Here is a 22322-nt window from a genome sequence, read left to right on the forward strand (position 1 = left end):
AGATGCCAAATTATTCTTGATTGGAGAATCTATGAATCTTAGAAACTCAATATGTTCTCTGAATTTGTGCAGACTGGATTTTTTTTGTTGAAAGAGCATGGGCCCAGAAGTCAGACTTAGGTTTGAGACTAAGTGTTGTAACTTCTTGTCTATGTGTCTTGAGAGGATTACTTTACCTTCCCGGGGTTCTGTTTCCTTGCAAACAAAATATGAGCATTGATCTGTCATCCCTCTAGAACTTCCAGCTCTAAGAGTCTCTGGCATTTGCTGAATGATTTGGATTCCACATATTCACTCCCTCCAAGGTTTAAATTCTAATGATTGACTCCTCTTCATCCTACCTCAGAACATACCTTTGCTGACACAAAAAATGATTCAAATATATTACTATCTGCTTTTATTGGTTTATTCTTCCTCTGCTGTCCTTTTGCACTTATGCTACAAGTTTGTCTTGCATCTTTGCTGTGCTAGAAGACAAAAATGCATCTATGCAACCCTCTTATATAGCTCTTAGCATAGAACTATTTATGTGTCCATTAAAAATTGTATATTGAATGAATACTAGGTGTTAGGCATGGTTCTAGGTGCTAGAGACTCAATAGTGAATAAAACAGATTCCTGCCTGCACGGAGCTTCCTGTTTGGTGCAAGAGAGACATGATAAAATAAAATAAAATGCAGAGTACATTGGATGGGGGTAAGGGCTTTGGAGAAGAGCCGAATGGAGAAAGGGGACAGAGGAAATAGTGGAAGGATCGGGGCAGATGGGGTTGCAGTTATTAAATAGGGTGGTGATGGAAAGCCTCGCTGAGAAGACATTTGAGCAAAGACTTGAGGGAGGGAAGGGAGTGAGCAGGCAAGTAATTATCTGGAGGAACAGTCTAAGGAAGCAGGGGGAAGAGCCAGTGAAAGGCTCAGAATGTGGGCGGAACAGCAAGGAGGCCCGTGTTTCTGGAGCAAAGGTCGGGGGAATGTTCAAGAGAGGTACTCAGAGAGGTAAGAACAAATAGACACCTATGAGTCCCTTTCTCTCTCTCTTTTTTAAAAAATTTATTTTACTTATTTACTTCTGGCTGCTTTGGTTCTTTGTTGCTGTGCATTGCTTTCTCTAGTTGCGGCGAGCGGGGGCTACTCTTTGTTGAGGTGCGCAGGCTTCTCATTGCGGTGGCTTCTCTTGTTGCAGAGCACGGGCTCTAGGCACGCGGGCTTCAGTAGTTGTGGCTGGTGGGCTCTAGAGCGCAGGCTCAGTAGTTGTGGCTCACGGGCTTAGTTGCTCCGCGGCATGTGGGATCTTCCCCGACCAGGGATTGAACTCGTGTGCCCTGCATTGGCAGGTGGATTCTTAACCACTGCGCCACCAGGGAAGCCCCCCTTCTTTTTTTTTTTTTTTTTTTTTGGTTGAAATATAGTTGACTTACAATATTATATTAGTTTCTGGTGTACAACATGGTGATTCAATATTTTTATAGATTACTCACCATACAAAGTTATTATAATATTATTGACTATATTCCCTGTGCTGTACATTACATTCCTATTATTTATATTGTATAATTGGTAGTTTGTACCTTCACCTATATCACAAATACCCCCACAACCCTTCCCTCTGGCAACCACTATCTGTGAGTCTGTTTCTGTTTTCTTATATTTGGTTATTAGTTTTGTTTTTTAGATTCCACATATAAGTGCAAACAAACAGTATTTGTCTTTCTCTGCCTGACTTATTCCACTTAGCACAGTACCCTCCAAGTCCATCCATGTTGTTGCAAATGGCAAGATTTCATCCTCTTTTATGGCTGAGTAATATTCCATTGCATGCATGCATGTGTGTGTGTGTGTGTGTGTATGTATATATATATATATATATATATATATATACACATACATATATAAAGATATTATCATGTCTTCTTTATCCATTCATCTGTTGAGGGACACTTAGGTTGCTTCCATATCTTTGACTATTGTAAATAATGCTGTGATGAACATTGGGATGCATGTATCTTTTGGAATTAGTGTTTTTGTTTTCTTCAGACAAATACCCAGGAGTGGAATCGCTGGATCCTTTCCAATGGTAGGAAAGCCAGTTTCCTTTTGCAGAAGTCAGTCTGCATGGGCCTGTGTTATCCATGTGTCAAGCAACAGGTAGGCATTCAGAAGCCTGGTATTCTGATCCTAGTTCTGTGACTGTCTTTTGATAGTTCCTCTCAGACCCATTCTTCCCCCATATTTCAGTAAGTGGATGCATATCATGCTCTTGCCTTGGCTTATGGTTCCAAGCCCAAAGTTAGAGCTGAGAGCTCAGCTACAATTCTAGTCTTGAACATTTCCACACAAAAGATAGAGCTTCATGATAAGGTGATATCAGAATCAGAATTACACATCAATTCACAAATATTTTGACTATGTATCAGAGGCTTTTATTTTTATTTGGTTCATATAAACTTCTATTATGTACCAGGGCTAGTATTTTAGCAATTTTTAAAAGGCCCAGAGGGACCCATGTCTCATATCTTTACAAACAGTATAAGGAAGATGTTATCTAACATGTTATCTAACATGTCCTATCTGACTTAGGACATTGTCATAAAATTATGTGGCACTTGAACATACTTCAAAGTTTCCAAAATGTTTCATTCATTTAACAGGTATATCTGGAACTTTTTCCTTAGTCTTATGTGCAATTCTAGGCCCAGTGAATATGATAGCAAAAAGGGGCAGCTGTAGTCGCCATCCTCAGAAACTCAGAGTCTAGTATATATTATCACATACTCTGTACAGATTTTATTCTACACTATCTCTGTGTGGTAGAAATAGGTATTACTATCTTCATTTCAAACAGGAGGCAACCAGGGCTCAGTGATGTTAAGTGACTTGTTCAAGGTGACCACCTTACCAAAAGGTAGAACCAGCATTTATTAGCCAAACTTGAATCCTAGTCAAGTGCTCTTTGTTTGTTTAATGCTGTGATTGGAACATCCTGCTCAAATCTGAAATTGTTTGGCCTGGGTCTCTGGCTGACAAGCCAACAGCAGATTGTCTAAATTTGACATGGTATTTCAAGAGCCTTCTTCAAAACTAAGCAAGTTAATTTTATTATCAGGTCATGAGCCTGTAGACCAGCCACCATCCTGAAGAAGGCTACCTAATGCAGGAGTGTTTTAGGAACTGACTGGTTCCTCGAATTTTATGATGGGAAGGGACATGTGATATCACTAAGCCAGTGGACTCTAAACTTTCACAGCTTACGTTCTACAAAACACTTTATCAGAAAGCCTGTCTCCCACTATGAACAAAAGCCCTTTCTCTCTGAGAAGGACAGCTCGGTGTTCACTGACATTCCGTGAAAGCCTTGACCATTATCATGAAAGCGTGATGGTGTGTGCTACCCTGGAAGATTAACCAATCTAGTCCAACCTCATTTTGCATTGAGGAAACCAAAACCAAATGAAACAACCTTCCCAAGGATTTTTATTCTTTCTGTAAGAGGACAAGTCAAAGTTTATTTTAGTAATGATTCCAAAAATGTGAATAGACAAAGACTTGGAACCTGTGGTGTCTTTCACGTTCAAAGGTGCTGGGGCTGATTGGGTGACTGCCCAAAGACACACAAATGAATGTGTCCCCAGGGCCATCGCTCTACTGAGTGCGCATACAATGGGGCCATTTATAGCTGCCTCCTGGGCTGCCATGGCTCCTGCATCTGCTGTTGGTGAGTCAGGGCCATGTGGAGGGAAGGACCAGGACCTGAAGAGGCTGTACCTCCTGAGTAGCTATGTGACCTTGAGTGAGTTATGGACCTGCTTTGGCCTCACCCTCCCCATTTGTAAGGTAGCAATAATGCTGGTTCCCTCCCTCAGAGTCGTTGTGAAAATCAAATGAGGTCATCAATATGAAAACATCTGAAAGGGTGTGATGCAAATGCCAGTTACTTTCTCAGATGGCTCTCTCTCAGCTTGGTTGTTACATGTGGGTCTGTTAGCATTTGGTGGCTAGGCACTACTGCTTGCTATTTTGCTTTTCAAGTAGATTATTGCTGCATCTCTTTTGCAGAGAAGGCTTATAGATTTCCCTCTTCTCTTCATACTGTTAGTTACTAGCATATTCTATCATCCTCTATACTCAGTGTCGGTGTGCTACGCTGCCCCTTTCTTGAACATGGCAGACATCACTAATCAATCATAGTCATCTTTCTGTCCGGCCTCAGCACCTATCTAAACATCACATTCCAGGCCACCTCTGCCAGTTGATTGAAGTTGGCACATGAGATGATGTCACTTTGCTCTCCCTACCACGGGCAGTTTCCGTAAGTTGAAATACAATGCATAAAACTAGAATACGGGTGGTCTAGCTGTGCACCCAGCCTTTACAAATGCCCTTAGTGAGTCACTGAAAAATAACATGTGAAAAATTGCCCACAGCTCTGGTTATGGTAGCAATGATAGGAAGTGGTCTGTAAGCCCTGTAACAGGTAGGACCCTACTCCTGTGCTGTTGACCTTAACCATCAAGTTTCTCTTAGCCTCCTTGTGCCCCAAATTCAAAGAACTGTGTCTACCAAGTAACCAAGCCAGAGTCCTTGTTGGGATTCGTTCCTGACTCCTCCTTCCTGCCTGCCTTGTGTCAGTAGGTCCTCAAGAGCTGTTGATTATCCTTCCTGAAGAGCTCCTGACTCTGTTCTCTCTCTTTCATCCCCTGCTACCACACCTGACAAGACGTTGCTGCCTCCATCTTCCAATCCATTCTCACAGCCATCAAAGAGATCCCTTTCCTCACTGCCTTTGATTGTTCCTCATGCTTCTAAGATGAGGTCCAAATGCCTTCGTGTGCTGTGCAACACTTTCACACATGGGCCACGTTATGCCCTCATGTCTCACTGCCCCTGCCAAACAGAAGTGCCTTGCCTTCTGTTTCCCTTGTATATGCTGTCTCTCCCCTTCTCTGTGTGGTAACGGTCTGTTCTGATCATTCAAGGTCAAACAAAAGCAACCCCTTCAAGGAAGCCTTCCTACAGTCTCCCAGGTTGAGGGTGAGGTGCTCCCTTCCCTGTGCTTAATTCTCAATTCCCACTCTCCAAGGCCAAGTAGCAGAAGGTTTAAGAGCCCTGGCGTTGGAGTCAGACTGACCTAGGTTAAACCTCATGTGTGTGACCTTGAGACGCTAGTGAACCTGTTTTCTCATCTGGAAAATGAGAGTGATAACAACAATATCTTTCTCATGGGTAATTTAATCAAATAAAGGTCTTGAGGATTAAATCAGAAAGTGCACTTTTGCACTCAGAGTTCTCTGGAGATACAGAACCAATAGGCTGAGAGAGAGAGAGAGGGAGAGAGAGAGAGATTTTTAAGGAAATGGGTCACTTGATTGTGGGGACTGGCAAGTCCAAAGTCCACAGAACAGACTGGCAGGCTAGAAACTTAAGTGGGGTTGATGTTGCAGTCTTGAGGCAAAGTGTTAAGCTCTCAATAAATATTAGCTGCTATTTTTTGTTCTTACAACTACTTTGTTTGTGTCTCCACCAAGGACCCAAGGACTCAGCTAGAGCCAGGACCATGTCTTACTCATTTTTGTATTATCACTGTGTGGCCTGTATAAGTGCTAAGTAAATATCCAGTGAATGAATGAATACTGTCGAGGGATAACAGACCCTTTGGAGGATATTCAAGCCACACAGTCTATGGCTATCGTGAGAATTAAATGAGTTAATATATATAAAACATTTAGAAGAGTATTTGGTCCATAGGAAAGACTTACTCAATTTACTCTGTTGGGCACATAGAAGGCTCCAGCATGGTTTCTGGATGCCAGGCAGTACCCCGGGGGACTGTGCTCTCTCTGCCCTCCCCAAAGCACCCATCTGCTGCGTAGCCTCACTCAGGCTGAGAGCCACACTCTGGTTCCAGGAGCATGCAGTTAATCTAGTATCTCACACATTCCTCCTGACTCTTTTAATTGTGTTCCTCTCATTTTAAGGGAGACTAGGTTTCATTGTAGAAAACTTAGAAAGATACAAAGAAGATATGAAGAAGAAATTGAAATCACCAGTAATCTCATTGTTATATCAATAAAATAACCAAACACGGTTACAACTTATTGAGTGTAGAATATGGGTTTTGGGAATGGACAATCTGAAACTCTTAAAACCTCAGCAATCTCATCAGTAAAGTTGACATAACACCTACCACAAGACGGTGGGGAAATAAAATAAGATAATGTATAGACTGCACTTGGAACTTACCTGGTGTATTAAGTAAGCACGTAATACATGCTAGCTCTTAGTAGCTTTATGTTCAAAATATATATTTATGTCATAGAACCCAATTTTATCATTATAAATATGTACATATTTATACATATTTGTGTGTATATTCATACACATGACTTTTCCAGTTTACATTAGATTGTAACCACTATCCTAAGCAGCAAGTATATTTGTTAAGCACAGGGGAACTGGAGATAAACTTCCCAGACTCAAATCCTGATCTCTCTACCTTTGCCAACTATGCTAGCTTAGGCAAGTTATTTAACCCCTCTGTGCCTCAGTTCCTTCTTCTGTATGAAATAATCCCCAATGAAAAGGTTACTATAAGGATTAAGTGAGTTTAATATAGTTATTATTATTTTATTCTAATATATGTGATATATAATATACTTAAAGAACATTTGGTACAGAGTAAATGCTTGATCAAGAAATGTTAGCTGTCGGTGGGATGCAGCAAAAGCAGTTCTAAGAGGGAAGTTTATAGCAATACAATCCTACCTTAAGAAACAAGAAAGATCTCAAATAAACAACCTAACCTTACACCTAAAGCAATTAGAGAAAGAAGAACAAAAATACCCCAAAGTTAGCAGAAGGAAAGAAATCATAAAGATCAGATCAGAAATAAATGAAAAAGAAATGAAGGGAACGATAGCAAAGAGCAATAAAACTAAAAGCTGGTTCTTTGAGAAGATAAACAAAATTGATAAACCATTAGCCAGACTCATCAAGAAAAAAAGGAGAAGACTCAAATCAATAGAATGAGAAATGAAAAATGGGAAGTAACAACGGACACCACAGAAATACAAAGGATCATGAGAGATTACTACAAGCAACTATATGCCAATAAAATGGACAACCTGGAAGAAATAGACAAATTCTTAGAAATGCACAACCTTCCGAGACTGAACCAGGAAGAAACAGAAAATATGAACAGACCAATCACAAGCACTGAAATTGAAACTGTGATTAAAAATCTCCCAACAAACAAAAGCCCAGGACCAGATGGCTTCACAGGCGAATTCTATCAAACATTTAGAGAAGAGCTAACACTTATCCTTCTCAAACTCTTCCAAAATATAGCAAAGGGAGGAACACTCCCAAACGCATTCTACGAGGCCACCATCACCCTGATACCAAAACCAGACAAAGATGTCACAAAAGAAGAAAACTACAGACCAATATCACTGATGAACATAGATGCAAAAATCCTCAACAAAATACTAGCAAACAGAATCCAACAGCACATTAAAAGGATCATACACCATGATCAACTGGGGTTTATCCCAGGAATACAAGGATTCTTCAATATACGCAAATCAATCAATGTGATACACCATATTAACAAATTGAAGGAGAAAAACCATATAATCATCTCAATAGATGCAGAGAAAGCTTTTGACAAAATTCAACACCCATTTATGATAAAAACCCTCCAGAAAGTAGGCATAGAGGGAACTTACCTCAACACAATAAAGGCCATTTATGACAAACCCACAGCCAACATCGTCCTCAATGGTGAAAACCTGAAACCATTTCCACTAAGATCAGGAACAAGACAAGGTTGCGCACCCTCACCACTGTTATTCAACATAGTTTTGGAAGTGTTAGCCACAGCTATCAGAGAAGAAAAAGAAAAAGGAATCCAAATTGGAAGAGAAGAAGTAAAGCCGTCACTGTTTGCAGATGACATGATACTATACATAAAGAATCCTAAAGATGCTAACAGAAAACTACTAGAGCTAATCAATGAATCTGGTAAAGTAGCAGGATACAAAATTAATGCACAGGAATCTCTTGCATTCCTATACACTAATGGTGAAAAATCTGAGAGTGAAATTAAGAAAACACTCCCATTTACCATTGCAACGAAAAGAATAAAATACCTAGGAATAAACCTATCTAAGGAGACAAAAGACTTGTATGCAGAAAATTATAAGACACTGATGAAAGAAATTAAGGATGATACAAATAGATGAAGAGATATACCATGTTCTTGGATTGGAAGAATCAACATTGAGAAAATGACTATACTACCCAAAGCAGTCTATAGATTCAATGCAATCCCTATCAAACTACCACTGGCATTTTTCACAGAACTAGAACAAAAATCTTCACAATTTGTATGAAACACAAAAGACCTCGAATAGCCAAAGCAATCTTGAGAAAAAAAAAACAGAGCTGGAGGAATCAGGATCCCTGACTTCAGCCTATACTACAAAGCTACAGTAATCAAGACAGTATGGTACTGGCACAAAAACAGAAATATAGATTAATAGAACTAATGGATTAATGGATAGAAAGCCCAGAGATAAACCCACGCACCTATGGTCACCTTATCTTTGATAAAGGAGGCAAGAATATACAGTGGATAAAAGACAGTCTCTTCAATAAGTGGTGCTGGGAAAACAGGACAGCTACATGTAAAAGAATGAAGTTAGAACACTCCCTAACACCATACACAAAAATAAACTCAAAATGGATTAAAGACCTAAATGTAAGGCCAGACACTATCAAACTCTTAGAGGAAAACATAGGCAGAACACACTATGACATAAATCACAGCAAGACCCTTTTTGACCCACCTCCTAGAGAAATGGAAATAAAAACAAAAATAAACAAATGGGACCTAATGAAACTTAAAAGCTTTTGCACAGCAAAGGAAACCATAAACGAGGTGGAAAGACAACCCTCAGAATGGGACAAAATATTTGCAAATGAAGCAACTGACAAAGGATTAATCTCCAAAATTTACAAGCAGCTCATGCAGCTCAATATCAAAAAAACAAACAACCCAATCCAAAAATGGGCAGAAGACCTAAATAGACATTTCTCCAAAGAAGATATACAGATTGCCAACAAACACATGAATGAATGCTCAACATCATGAATCATTAGAGAAATGGAAATCAAAACTACAGTGAGATATCATCTCACACCAGTCAGAATGGCCATGATCAAAAAATCTACAAACAATAAATGCTGGAGAGGGTGTGGAGAAAAGGGAACCCTCTTGCCCTGTTGTTGGGAATGTAAATTGATACAGCCACTATGGAGAACAGTATGGGGGTTCCTTAATAAACTAAAAATCGAACTACCATATGACCCAGCAATCCCACTACTGGGCATATACCCTGAGAAAACCATAATTCAAAAAGAGTCATGTACCACAATGTTCATTGCAGCTCTATTTACAATAGCCAGGACATGGAAGCAACCTAAGTGTCCATCGACAGATGAATGGATAAAGAAGATGTGGCCCATATATACAATGGAATATTACTCAACCATAAAAAGGAATGAAATTGAGTTATTTGCAGTGAGGTGGATGGACCTAGAGTCTGTCATACAGAGTGAAGTAAGTCAGGAAGAGAAAAACAAATACCGTATGCTAACACATATATATGGACTCTAAAAAAAAAAAATGGTCTTGAAGAACCTAGGGGCAAGATGGGAATAAAGATGCAGACCTACTAGAAAATGGACTTGAGGATATGGGGAGGGGGAAGGGTAAGCTGGGACAAAGTGAGAGAGTGGTAGTGTATATATGGGCATATATACACTACCAAATGTAAAATAGATAGCTAGTGGGAAGCAGTCGCATAGCACAGGGAGATCAGCTCAGTGCTTTGTGACCAGCTAGAAGGGTGGAATAGGGAGGGTGGGAGGGAGGGAGACGCAAGAGAGAAGCGATATGGGGATCTATGTATATGTATAACTGATTCACTTCGTTATAAAGCAGAAACTAACACAACATTGTAAAGCAATTATACTCCAATAAAAATGTTGAAAAAAAAAAAAAGAAATGTTAGCTGTCGGGACTTCCCTGGTGGCGCAGTGGTTAAGAATCTGCCTACCAATGCAGGGGACATGGGTTCGAACCCTCGTCCGGGAAGATCCCACATGCCGTGGAGCAGGTAAGAGTCACAACTACTGAGCCTTCACTCTACAGCCCACGAGCCACAACTACTGAGCCCGTGTGCCACAACTACTGAGCCCATGCTCCACAACTACTGAAGCCCACATGGCCTAGAACCCATGCTCCATAGCAAGAGAAGCCACCACAATGAGAAGCCCATGTACCACAACAAAGAGTAGCCCCTGCTCACCACAACTAGAGAAAGCCCGCATGCAGTAACGAAGACCCAACTCGGCCAACAACAACAACAAAAAGAAATGTTAGCTGTCATTATCATCCTCATGAAATAATCTCCAAAAACCTTATTTTTGCTGGCTGCATAATATTCCATAACATCAAATGTTATTTTACTATTTCCTTGGTGTTAGACATTTATACTGTTAGCTGGAGCTTGATTTGCATTTTGAGCTAGAATGGCTCATATTGAGTCTCATGGAATGGTATGAATTCTTGGTTTTCATTTAATATGATAGCTTGGTGAGGTGGTGCGAGTTCTGTATTGGGTTCTAGTCCTGGCACTGCCCCAGACAGCAGAGGGACCTTGGACAGCCATATAACACTGAGAAGAGAAAGCAAAAAGTAGAAAGAAATTGATTGTAATTCAAAAATTTTAGCATCTCCTGGCACCATTTTTTATTAGCTGTGGGTATGAGGCCAAGCATTTGCCAGGTGGGTAGGAATCGATTTTTTATGTCTTATTTGAAGGTTCTGGCTGTGTATCTTGGCCAAGTCACTATCTCTTTATTTTCCCATCTGTAGGATGGTAAATGATATGAACTTTCCTGCCTTTCTCACTAGGTTATAAATATCAAAGCACAAAATATAATGTGAAAGTATTTTGAAAGCTATAAATTTTTATATAAATGTAATATAGTATTAGGCCTACAATTACATTTAGTATCTAGGAAACTCTGTTTTCAAGTGAAAGGTTAGGCTAGGTAATTTGGGAGGCGCTAACTAGTTTTAAGGTTCTGTGATCTGGTACTAGGATTTCGGGCTGTGTCCCTGCTAGGGTTAACCCCTCTCCCCATACCTCCCACCTTTCATGCATACAAATGGTTTTCTTCATTTTTGGATACCAGGAGACAAACACCTTTCCTAATTTGGTGAATTACTTATTTGAACAGTATAGTATATCATTTTGTTAAACTGGGTAAAAGTATTGTTTCTAATGATGAATTTGTAGTGGGACAATTTAAAATACATTTAAAAGTGTGTCCAACTAAAATCTATCTTGGCATAGTTACAAAACCTAATATATAATCTCAGCAAAGTCTAATCTGCTCAATATAATTGCCAGATCAAATTACTTCATCTGGATTTCTTTTCTAGAGTTTTCTGATATCTTCTATCTTAACGGCAACCCACTTCAAGTTGGCACATTGAAGGATAGAGCTCGTTGCTTTCTTGATAAACTTTGACTAAGATACAGAGGAAGTTTTTTGGTGGCAGTGGAGTGCTTTGAGCTAGGCATGGTTCTAGGTGTGGAATACCTGTGAGCAAGACACAGAGAGTCCTTGCTCTCATGGAGCTTGCATTCTACTATGAGAAGACAAGACTAACAAACCAAATGAACAAACGAGAGAATTTCAGATGGTGGTAAAATCAATTTTAAAAAAAGAATCATATGGAAGAGAATGGAGAGTGGTGGTGAATGCTACTTTAGGGGGTCCAGGAAAGCAGTTGAGCTGAGACTTCTTCACACTGTGACATGTGAAGATCCTGCAGGAGTGAGGATTGCAAGGGTCAAAGGCCTGGAACTTGGTAAGCTCAAGGAACAAAAGGAAAACCAGGGTGACTGGAGACCAGTGAAGGAGGGGGAAGGAGGCAAGAAAGAACGAAGGCAAGATTCATGTCACGGATCTCTTTACGAGGAATGGAGGTGGATCTAAAATTTATTCTGAGGCAATGGAAAGCCACTGGAGGCGTTTTAGCAGGAGGTCATCCTTCCATTTGTGTCTTTAAACAATTACTATGGATGTTGGATGAACTTGAGTGGCTAGAGCTAGCATTATGGTTTTTTGAGTGGGTTTTTGGGGGTTTTTTTTGTTTTTTTGAGAGGAGATTGTCTTGAATCTGTGTTTGAGTAATAAATACTCTGATTTTATTTAAATTGTATGTTCATTTTTGGGAAAGCTAAGAGAGATTGGAAGGAATTGTGCTGCCCTTCCCCCAACTACTCAGCACCATCTGTGCTGAGGTCTGAGGGCTCAAAGTGAGGTTTAATTTGACTTTATTCAATCAATTCTTTGTCTAACCCAAATGGTTCTGGCATTAGATTTTTTTCAGAGGCATGTTGACAGGTGAAAAAAATTGAAGCTATTAAAGTATATCAATATGTGTTTGTGTTATGTTTTTTATGTTATGTTGTGTTATGTTACTTGTTTTTTTTTGTTGTTGTTTTTGTTTTTTAAAATTTATTTATTTATTTATTTTTGGCTGCGTTGGGTCTTTGTTGCTGTGTATGGGCTTTCTCTAGTTGTGGTGAACAGGGGCTGCTCTTCATTGTAGTGTGCAGGCTTCTCATGGCGGTGGCTTCTCTTGTTGCGGAGCATGGGTTCTAGGTGCATGGGCTTCAGTAGTTGTGGCTTGTGGGCTCTAGAGCACAGGCTAAGTAGTTGTGGCACACGGGCTTAGTTGCTTCGTGGCATATGGGATCTTCCTGGACCAGGGCTCAAACCCGTGTCCCCTGCACTGGCAGGCAGATTCCTAACCATTACGCCATCAAGAAAGCCCCTATGTACTTATTTTTGAATGGCTTCAAAGCACTTCAATTGTTTGATAGTCATTTTGTTACTGAATCAGTTAGTGTATTAGACTGGCTTTCATCACTGAGGCTCTTTCTCTCTAGGCAAGATCAGAAAGATGGAAGTACTTAAGAGACCTTGCTGTTGATAGAGGTTGACCTCTCGGTGTTCCATTTTCTCCACAAATATTTCCACTAAAACCTCTTGTGTCCTTTCTGAATTTCATTGCCTGAGTCCCTATTGCTTCCATTAAGTAGATTCACCTGTGCACACCTCCAGCTCTACAGCTCTGCCGGCCTACCTGCAGGTGCCAAAACTGCCAATGCTGTATGCGTTTGTCCCCTTCCTGATGGTGGCATGTGCTCCTATTCCAATCTTCTTGATACTTAGGACTCTGGTGTTCTTTTCTAAGTATTCATAGCAGGGAATTACACAGGCTTTGAAGTCAAAACAGACCTGGGGGGGCTTCCCTGGTGGTGCAGTGGTTGAGAATCTGCCTGCCAATGCAGGGGACACGGGTTCGAGCCCTGGTCTGGGAAGATCCCACATGCCACGGAGCAACTGGGCCCGTGAGCCACAATTACTGAGCCTGCGCGTCTGGAGCCCGTGCTCCGCAACAAGAGAGGCCGTGACGGTGAGAGGCCCGCGCACCGCGATGAAGAGTGGTCCCCACTTGCCGCAACTAGAGAAAGCCCTCGCACAGAAACGAAGACTCAACACAGTCATAAATAAATAAATAAATAAATAAAAGAACGTGAATTTCTTTAAAAAAAAAAAACAGACCTGGGTTCAAATCCTGCCTCTGCAACTTACTGTGTGCCTTTGGGCAAGCCTAAACTTCAGGGGTTTTTTGTGTGTCTTTCACAGGTTTTTGATCTATCACAAATTCACAAGATTGTCAGCAAGTATTTATTGAGGTTCCAAATACTGTGCTCGGTACTAGGTGTCTATGGTGAGCAAACATCAGGCCTTCTGGAATTTACAGTATAGTGACAAAGACACTAAATTAATACAAATTAGTACAGATGAACCATAATTCAAAAAGACACACGCACCCCAGTGTTCATTGCAGCACTATTTACAATAGCCAGGTCATGGAAGCAACCTAAATGCCCATTGACAGATGAATGGATAAAGAAGATGTGGTACATATATACAATGGAATATTACTCAGCCATAAAAAGGAACGAAATTGGGTCATTTGTAGAGACGTGGATGGATCTAGAGACTGTCATACAGAGTGAAGTAAGTCAGAAAGAGAAAAACAAATATCGTATATTAACGCATATATGTGGAACCTAGAAAAATGGTACAGATGAACCGATTTGCAGGGCAGAAATAGAGACACAGATGTAGAGAACAAATGTATGGACACCAAGGGGGGAAAGTGGTGGGGGTGGTGGTGGTGGTATGATGAATTGGGAGATTGGGAATATCGGGAAAGAAGAAGTAAAGCTGTCACTATTTGCAGATGACGTGATACTATACATAGAGAATCCTAAAGATGCTACCAGAAAACTACTAGAGCTAATCAATGAATTTGGTAAAGTAGCAGGATACAAAATTAATGCACAGGAATCTCTTGCATTCCTATACACTAATGGTGAAAAATCTGAGAGTGAAATTAAGAAAACACTCCCATTTACCATTGCAACAAAAAGAATAAAATACCTAGGAATAAACCTATCTAAGGAGATGAAAGACCTGTATGCAGAAAATTATAAGACACTGATGAAAGAAATTAAAGATGATACAAATAGATGGATAGATATACCATGTTCTTGGATTGGAAGAATCAACATTGTGAAAATGACTATACTACCCAAAGCAATGTACAGATTCAATGCAATCCCTATCAAACTACCACTGGCATTTTTCACAGAACTAGAACAAAAAATTTCACAATCTGTATGGAAACACAAAAGACCCCGAATAGCCAAAGCATCTTGAGAAAGAAAAACGGAGCTGGAGGAATCAGGCTCCCTGACTTCAGACTATACTACAAAGCTACAGTAATCAAGACAGTATGGTACTGGCACAAAAAACAGAAATATAGATCAATGGAACATGATAGAAAGCCCAGAGATAAACCCACGCACCTATGGTCACCTTATCTTTGATAAAGGAGGCAAGAATATACAGCGGAGAAAAGACAGCCTCTTCAATAAGTGGTGCTGGGAAAACTGGACAGCTACATGTAAACGAATGAAATTAGAACACTCCCTAACACCATACACAAAAATAAACTCAAAATGGATTAAAGACCTAAATGTAAGGCCAGACACTATCAAAGTCTTAGAGGAAAACATAGGCAGAACACTCTATGACATAAATCACAGCAAGGTCCTTTTTGATCCGCCTCCTAGAGAAATGGAAATAAAAACAAAAATAAACAAATAGACCTAATGAAACTTAAAAGCTTTTACACAGCAAAGGAAACCATAAACGAGGTGGAAAGACAACCCTCAGAATGGGAGAAAATATTTACAAATGAAGCAACTGACAAAGGATTAATCTCCAAAATTTACAAGCAGCTCATGCAGCTCAATATCAAAAAAACAAACAACCCAATCCAAAAATGGGCAGAAGACCTAAATAGACATTTCTCCAAAGAAGATATACAGATTGCCAACAAACACATGAATGAATGCTCAACATCATGAATCATTAGAGAAATGGAAATCAAAACTACAGTGAGATATCATCTCACACCAGTCAGAATGGCCATGATCAAAAAATCTACAAACAATAAATGCTGGAGAGGGTGTGGAGAAAAGGGAACCCTCTTGCCCTGTTGTTGGGAATGTAAATTGATACAGCCACTATGGAGAACAGTATGGGGGTTCCTTAATAAACTAAAAATCGAACTACCATATGACCCAGCAATCCCACTACTGGGCATATACCCTGAGAAAACCATAATTCAAAAAGAGTCATGTACCACAATGTTCATTGCAGCTCTATTTACAATAGCCAGGACATGGAAGCAACCTAAGTGTCCATCGACAGATGAATGGATAAAGAAGATGTGGCACATATAGGCAAGGGAATATTACTCAGCCATAAAAAGGAACGAAATTGAGTTATTTGTAGTGAGGTGGATGGACCTAAAGACTGTCATACAGAATGAAGTAAGTCAGAAAGAGGAAAACAAATACCGTATGCTAACACATATATATGGAATCTAAAAAAAAAAAAAAAAACATGGTCATGAAGAACCTAGGGGCAAGACGGGAATAAAGACGCAGACCTACTAGAGAATGGACTTGAGGATATGGGGAGGGGGAAGGGTAAGCTGGGACAAAGTGAGAGAGTGGCATGGACATATATACACTACCAAACGTAAAATAGATAGCTAATGGGAAGCAGTCGCATAGCACAGGGAGATCAGCTCAGTGCTTTGTGACCACCTAGAGGGGTGGGATAGGGAGGGTAGGAGGGAGGGAGACACAAGAGGGAAGAGATATGGGAATATATGTATATGTATAACTGATTCACTTTGTTATAAAGCAGAAACTAACACACCATTGTAAAGCAATTATACTGCAATAAAGATGTTTAAAAAAATTCAAAAATTCAAAAAAAACCACATAAGACTGGTTTGGAGTTCACAGGAATGGAATAATTTTTTTTTTTAATTTCATTTATTTATTTATTTATTTATGGCTGTGTTGGGTCTTCGTTTCTGTGCGAGGGCTTTCTCCAGTTGCGGCAAGCGGGGGCCACTCTTCATCGCAGTGCATGGGCCTCTCACTGTCGCGGCCTCTCTTGTTGCAGAGCACAGGCTCCAGACGTGCAGGCTCGGTAATTGTGGCTCACGGGCCTAGTTGCTCCGTGGCATATGGGATCTTCCCTGACCGGGGCTCGAACCCGTGTCCCCTGCATTGGCAGGCAGATTCTCAACCACTGCGCCACCAGGGAAGCCCCACATTGACATTTTAAATTTTCAGATAGCTATTCTGCAAGTATTTGTTAAGTACCTAATATATAGAGGTTCTGATTACCATGAACAATGAAACATATCCAAAAGAAAATAAGTGTCTTTTTTAATAAAACAAATTAATACAGATGATGAAATGATTGCAAGCAAGCAAAGTGCTGTGAAGGAAGCACCGAATGGGATTCTCACAGAGCTCTTTATTTATTTATTTTTATTGAAGTATAGTTGATTTACAGTGTTGTTAGTTTCTGGTATACAGCAAAGTGATTCATATATATATGTATGTTCTTTTCCATTATGGTTTATTACAGGATAGTGAATATAGTTAGTTCCCCATGCAATACAGTAGGACCTTGTTGTTTATCTATTTTATATATAAGAGTTTGTATCTGCTAATCCCAAACTCCTAATTTATCCCTCCCCGATTCCCTTTCCTATTTGGTAACCATAAGTTTGTTTTCTATGTCACAGAGCTTTTTAACTATGGGGCCTAACCTGGTAAGGTGGGGATGAGTCAAAGTTGTTGCAAACATTAACTGACGCTGTACCTATAACATATTTCCTGTGACCATTGCATTCAGTGGATCATCGTTGTTATTGTTATATCGTCTTTGCTATTGTCATTATTAATACTATATGCACACCATGTCTGTATGTGTATATCCTTGATTCAGTGAGCTTTCCCAGAACTTGCTACAGGGTGCTCCAAAAATGTCTATTGACTGCGTTCTTGGTTATTTGCCTGGAGCTGCTCTGCATCTGTGCTCCCTGATGCCTGCCAGTTTACCTAATTTCTGACCTGCTTTCTGAGTAGTTTCTGGGACTAGCCACTCACACTTTGAGTTCCAGCCATGCCTTGACTCACCCGGATTCCTTAGAAAGCTCCTGATCTCCTGATCTTATTGCTTTATCTCCTAAATGAATGTCAACCAGATCCCAACATGACAACTGCCTTGTTGCTATGCTGTTCCAGAAAGGAAGAGGAACCTTTTAGGAGATTTTCCAAAAGAAAAGGAGGATGCCTCCTTCTCTGTTTAAGCCTCTTTGAAGAGCCCATGGCTACACCCACTCGACACCATAAGCACCTGTTCTGACTGAATTATGAGCCTGAGGGAATATTTCTTCCCATTGATTTCCAGCAAGTCCTTCCTATTCATCACTGCCTTAGAGCCTATGCCATCAATTGAATCCTCAAACTTTCCCATTTCTTCATACCAAAGGCTGTGAAACTATGGTTTTAATTTTTTATATTGTCTGTGCATATGTGACACATACATCTATGCATGGTAAATTGTTGATTTTTCCAGCTGATGGGCGAGAGGAATAGCTTTTTATAGCCATTAGCTCCAAATCACCTCTTCTTCTGAAGTTGCTCATAACTGACTTTAGTTCTCCCTTCCTTTCTTCCTATTCTCTAATTATACCTTATAGAAAGATAGCTGCCCCAGAACAACACTAGATCTCCAGATGTAAGAAAGACTAAGAATAACATTATCCCTGAAATATTCCACAATTGCTCTTAACAAGTAACTACAGCTATGACAACTGCCCTCCCCAGGAGGAGGGAATGTTCGGGTAGAGCTCAGATTTATTAATGTAAAACTAGCTACCATTTCTCGAGCCCCTGATATATGCCATAAACTGTTCTTAAATTCTTTATAAGCATTTATCTCATTTAACCTTCACAACAATTCTCTGAGGTTGTTACTATGATAATTATTCCCATTATATAGATAAGAAAACTGAGGATGAGGGAGTTTATGACTTGCCTAAATATTTAGGACTTGAACACCGATCTGACTCTCAAACTTATGTTTGAATCACTAAGTAATATTGTGTCTCAAATTTTTAACCTTGGAGAAATTATATTCATATATTCCCATATCAAGAAAAACAGTGACATCATCACAACTGACAATTACAGCATGCTTACCTGTTTCTTCTCACCAGATAAATTGTGAATCTGAGGAGATTGCTGTTCAATTCCTGCATATATTATAAAACGTCTATAATACCTCACATAAAATTTTCTGGCTAATAAAAAAATGAGTAGATAATAGTAGAGGTAAAAAAACATTGTCCAGGATGTCCTTGCTCTTATTGTTCTTAATCAGATTGGTTTGCAGTTTCTCACATTTACTTTATAGGTTTCTATGGCACTGTATGGTAAAGCAAACTTTAATAAACTACACTGGATGTTTCAGAGGAAGTTGCAATGCCTTTTCAGTACTTAAAGCACTTCTCCTATGCTAGAATGAGAAATCTATTTCCACCTTTTGCTTAATAATCTATTGGGCACATCATACAATTTTTATTTTATAGCATTTCAGAGGCAGTTCAATCACCCGTTCACTGTTGTTTAATATGAGAAATAAAGTCCTTCTGACTGTGTGGTTTGGAAAAGGTCATAGTTCCTAATTCCCTATTAATAGCTTCACTGTAGTTAAGACTTAACACTGCTTTTGATTTTAATATTCCTAACAGATGCTCAGTCCTCAATAACTATAATAAAATGCATATTTTAGAAATGTGTAAAAATATGCAGATCCTCTCCAAGTTTATTTATAAACCCAAAATAGAGCATTTATGCTATTTATTCTGCAGTAAATATAAATACAGCCCTAGGTATTGCTTTTTTTCCCGTGTGCACTGTGTTTCTTGTTCTCATTACAAGCTCTTTAGGCAGAGCAGGAAAAACAACAGCATAGTTGAACTCCCTATATAAGGCACATGCCCCTAAAGCGTGCAATAGTCCAAAACCATGTAGATTCTCTGAGGGCAAAATTGGCCACAGCACCCAAGGCTGGTAGTAACGATAGCCATTATTAGTACTATGTATAATAGTAATTATGTGTGCAGGGCTCTGAGTGAGTGACTGTATAAATGGTGGATCACCTATTTCTCACCATAACTCTATGAGGGTTATTCTTTTCTTTTTAATTTAAGTATAGTTGATTTACAATATTGTGTTAGTTGTACATCAGAGTGATTCAGTTATATATGTATATATTTTTTCGGATTATTCTGTTATAGGTTATTACAATATATTGAATATAGCTCCCTGTGCTATACAGTAAGTATTTGTTGCTTATCTAATTTTATACACAGTAGTGTATATCTGTTAATCCTATACTCCTAATTTATCCCTCTTCCCCCACTCCCCCTTTGGTAACCATAAATTTGTTTTCTATGTCTGTGAGTCTATTTCTGTTTTGTAAATAAATTCATTTGTATTATTTTTTAGATTCCACATATTAGTGATATCATATAATATTTGTCTTTCTATATCTGACTTACTTCACTTAGTATAATCTCTAGGTTCATCCATGTTGTGGCAAAAGGCAATATTTCATTCTTGTTTATGGCTGAGTAATATTTCATTATATATATGTGCCACATCTTCTTAAGCCAATAATCTGTTGATGGGCACTTGGGTTGTTTCCATGTCTTGGCTATTGTAAATAGTGCTGCTATGAACATTGGGGTGCATGTAGCTTTTCGAATTAGAGTTTTCATCTTTTCCAGATATATGCCCAGGAGTGGGATTGCTGGATCATATAGTAGCTCTATTTTTAGTTTTTTAAGGAACCTCCATACTGTTTTCCATAGTAGCTGCACCAATTTACATTCAGTGAGGGTTATCCTTAATCACACTTGACAAATGAGGGAAATGAGGCCCAAGGTCACATGCGCTGCTAGGAAATGGTAGACCAGGATGGGACTGCTGAGTCCAGATCCTGTCATCTCTGTGTTTAATGTCTGCCATCATCGCGGGCCTGTGGGAGGAAGCTGGGCTGGTGAAGCTCTCATCCATTGTCAAGAGCAGTCAAAGACCTCACCTGGGACTTCTTTATCACCACTCATCATCCCATCAGAGCTCTTGAGTGTGCCTGTTTTGCTGGCTACGTATTTTAATGAGTCTTTACTGACTTTGTCAAATTCATTTAGCAACACAATTTCCGGAGCTGCGCTACGCTTGGCTGCTTCACTTGGCCCTTCTTTTCTGCTCTGTGTGGTGTTTCACACTGTTCCACTGCTGCCTCTTCTCCCTTCTCTCCTCGTTTCTTCTTGTGTCCTCTTACCTGGTTTGCATCATGCTGTTGCTTCCTGTGTTCCCATTCTGTGATCTCCCCGCTTCCTGCTCCCCTCCTGCAGTCAGGTTTGACAAGACAGCAGCCTTTTGAGCTCGGCTGCTGGGCTTCAAATCCCAACCCCTTCACTTACAAGTTCTGAAACTTCAGCTAATTTACTTCTCTATGCCTTGGTTTTCTGTTTTCTCGGCTTTAAAATCAACATTACAATACTAATACCTATCTCACAGAGTTATTATAAGGAATAAATGAGCTAATATATATAAAGTGCTTAGGTTAGTGCCTAAGCATAGCAATCATTTGCCTAATAAAATTTTTTTATAAATTTTTCAATGGTGAGTAATTTATATCAGGAAATCCCATCATTTTGTTGAGAGAGAAATGACTTTAACCACTATAAGGAAAACCCTTCCCCCAGGAAGAAAACAAGACAAGTTCTCCCTTTAAGGTGCTTCCCATTCCTTCCTTTTCAAGTTCCCCTTGGCCACAAAGCACGTTGGCCTACTGCCACAGGGACCAATACATCAGCCAAGTGTTGTTTTTCTCTTAACTCTTGCAATTCCTGTCTTACCATATGCCTCCCATATTTCCAGTGCAGGGGGGTGGGGGGTGTTGGCAATAGCTCCATGGTTTGGGTCTTGTGGTCTTAGGAGACTGGTCAGAAAACTGGGGGAACAATGGCTTTCTGTTCACTTGCCTGCAACAGTCATGCATCAGTGCACATATGATAACTCGTGTGTAGGTGGGGAGGGGCGAGTGTAAAGAATTCAAAAGATGCTCAGAGCCATCTCTGCCTGGTACTTTTCATGAAGCATTTTATTTGAAACCTCCTCTTATGGATGATACTATGTTTCCCATTTTAAAAATAAGGTCATCAACAGTGAGGCCAAGAGAAGTTAAGCAATTTGGCTCAGATCTACGTGATGTGATTCCAGTATCTGTGCTCTTAACACCTCACCATCTTGCTCCCTTCACTTTGCTGCACACCATCCTTCCTACACCGCCCTCTCCTGGCCTCAGTTTTCTCATCTGTAAAATGATTGAGAGTTTCCTCCAGCTCTGACATTCTAGCGCTCTGGGTCGGTATCTGAATTTAGAAGCACCGTTGCCGGTGGTCCCCCTCTTGAGCATCCATCCGGATGTGTATGGACTGGCCTCATTTGCTCATTGCTGCTTGGTTTACGCTGCAACTGTCTATGACTCTGTCTCTGAATCACATGACAGAGTCCATTACCGTGTTTCCCGTACCGACCAAACACCCCTTGTTCCATTACCATTGAGCAAATCCAATAGGGCTTCGAGAATTCACTTCTGGTAGTTCCTGAATGTGTGCTGCCTTGATCCACAAGTTCATACAATTTCAGAAGA

General features: G+C 39.9%; 1 protein-coding gene across 3 annotated transcripts in view; it reads left to right on the forward strand.

Annotated features, from left to right (window-relative positions):
- The window catches only part of SGIP1 (SH3GL interacting endocytic adaptor 1), a 211969-nt gene that overhangs the window by 6536 nt on the left and 183111 nt on the right, over positions 1-22322 (forward strand). The window contains exon 1 of one of the 3 annotated variants that reach the window (XM_068540057.1): positions 2087-2144. The exons of the other annotated variants lie outside the window; for them this stretch is intronic. Within the exon in view, the coding sequence (XP_068396158.1) occupies positions 2129-2144 (16 nt within the window). The 5' untranslated portion in view covers positions 2087-2128. Of the gene's footprint in view, positions 1-2086; positions 2145-22322 lie in introns of those variants that run through there. 3 annotated transcript variants of the gene reach the window in all.

This window comes from Eschrichtius robustus, chromosome 3, assembly GCF_028021215.1.
Source record: "Eschrichtius robustus isolate mEscRob2 chromosome 3, mEscRob2.pri, whole genome shotgun sequence".
Classification (NCBI taxonomy): Eukaryota; Metazoa; Chordata; class Mammalia; order Artiodactyla; family Eschrichtiidae; genus Eschrichtius; species Eschrichtius robustus.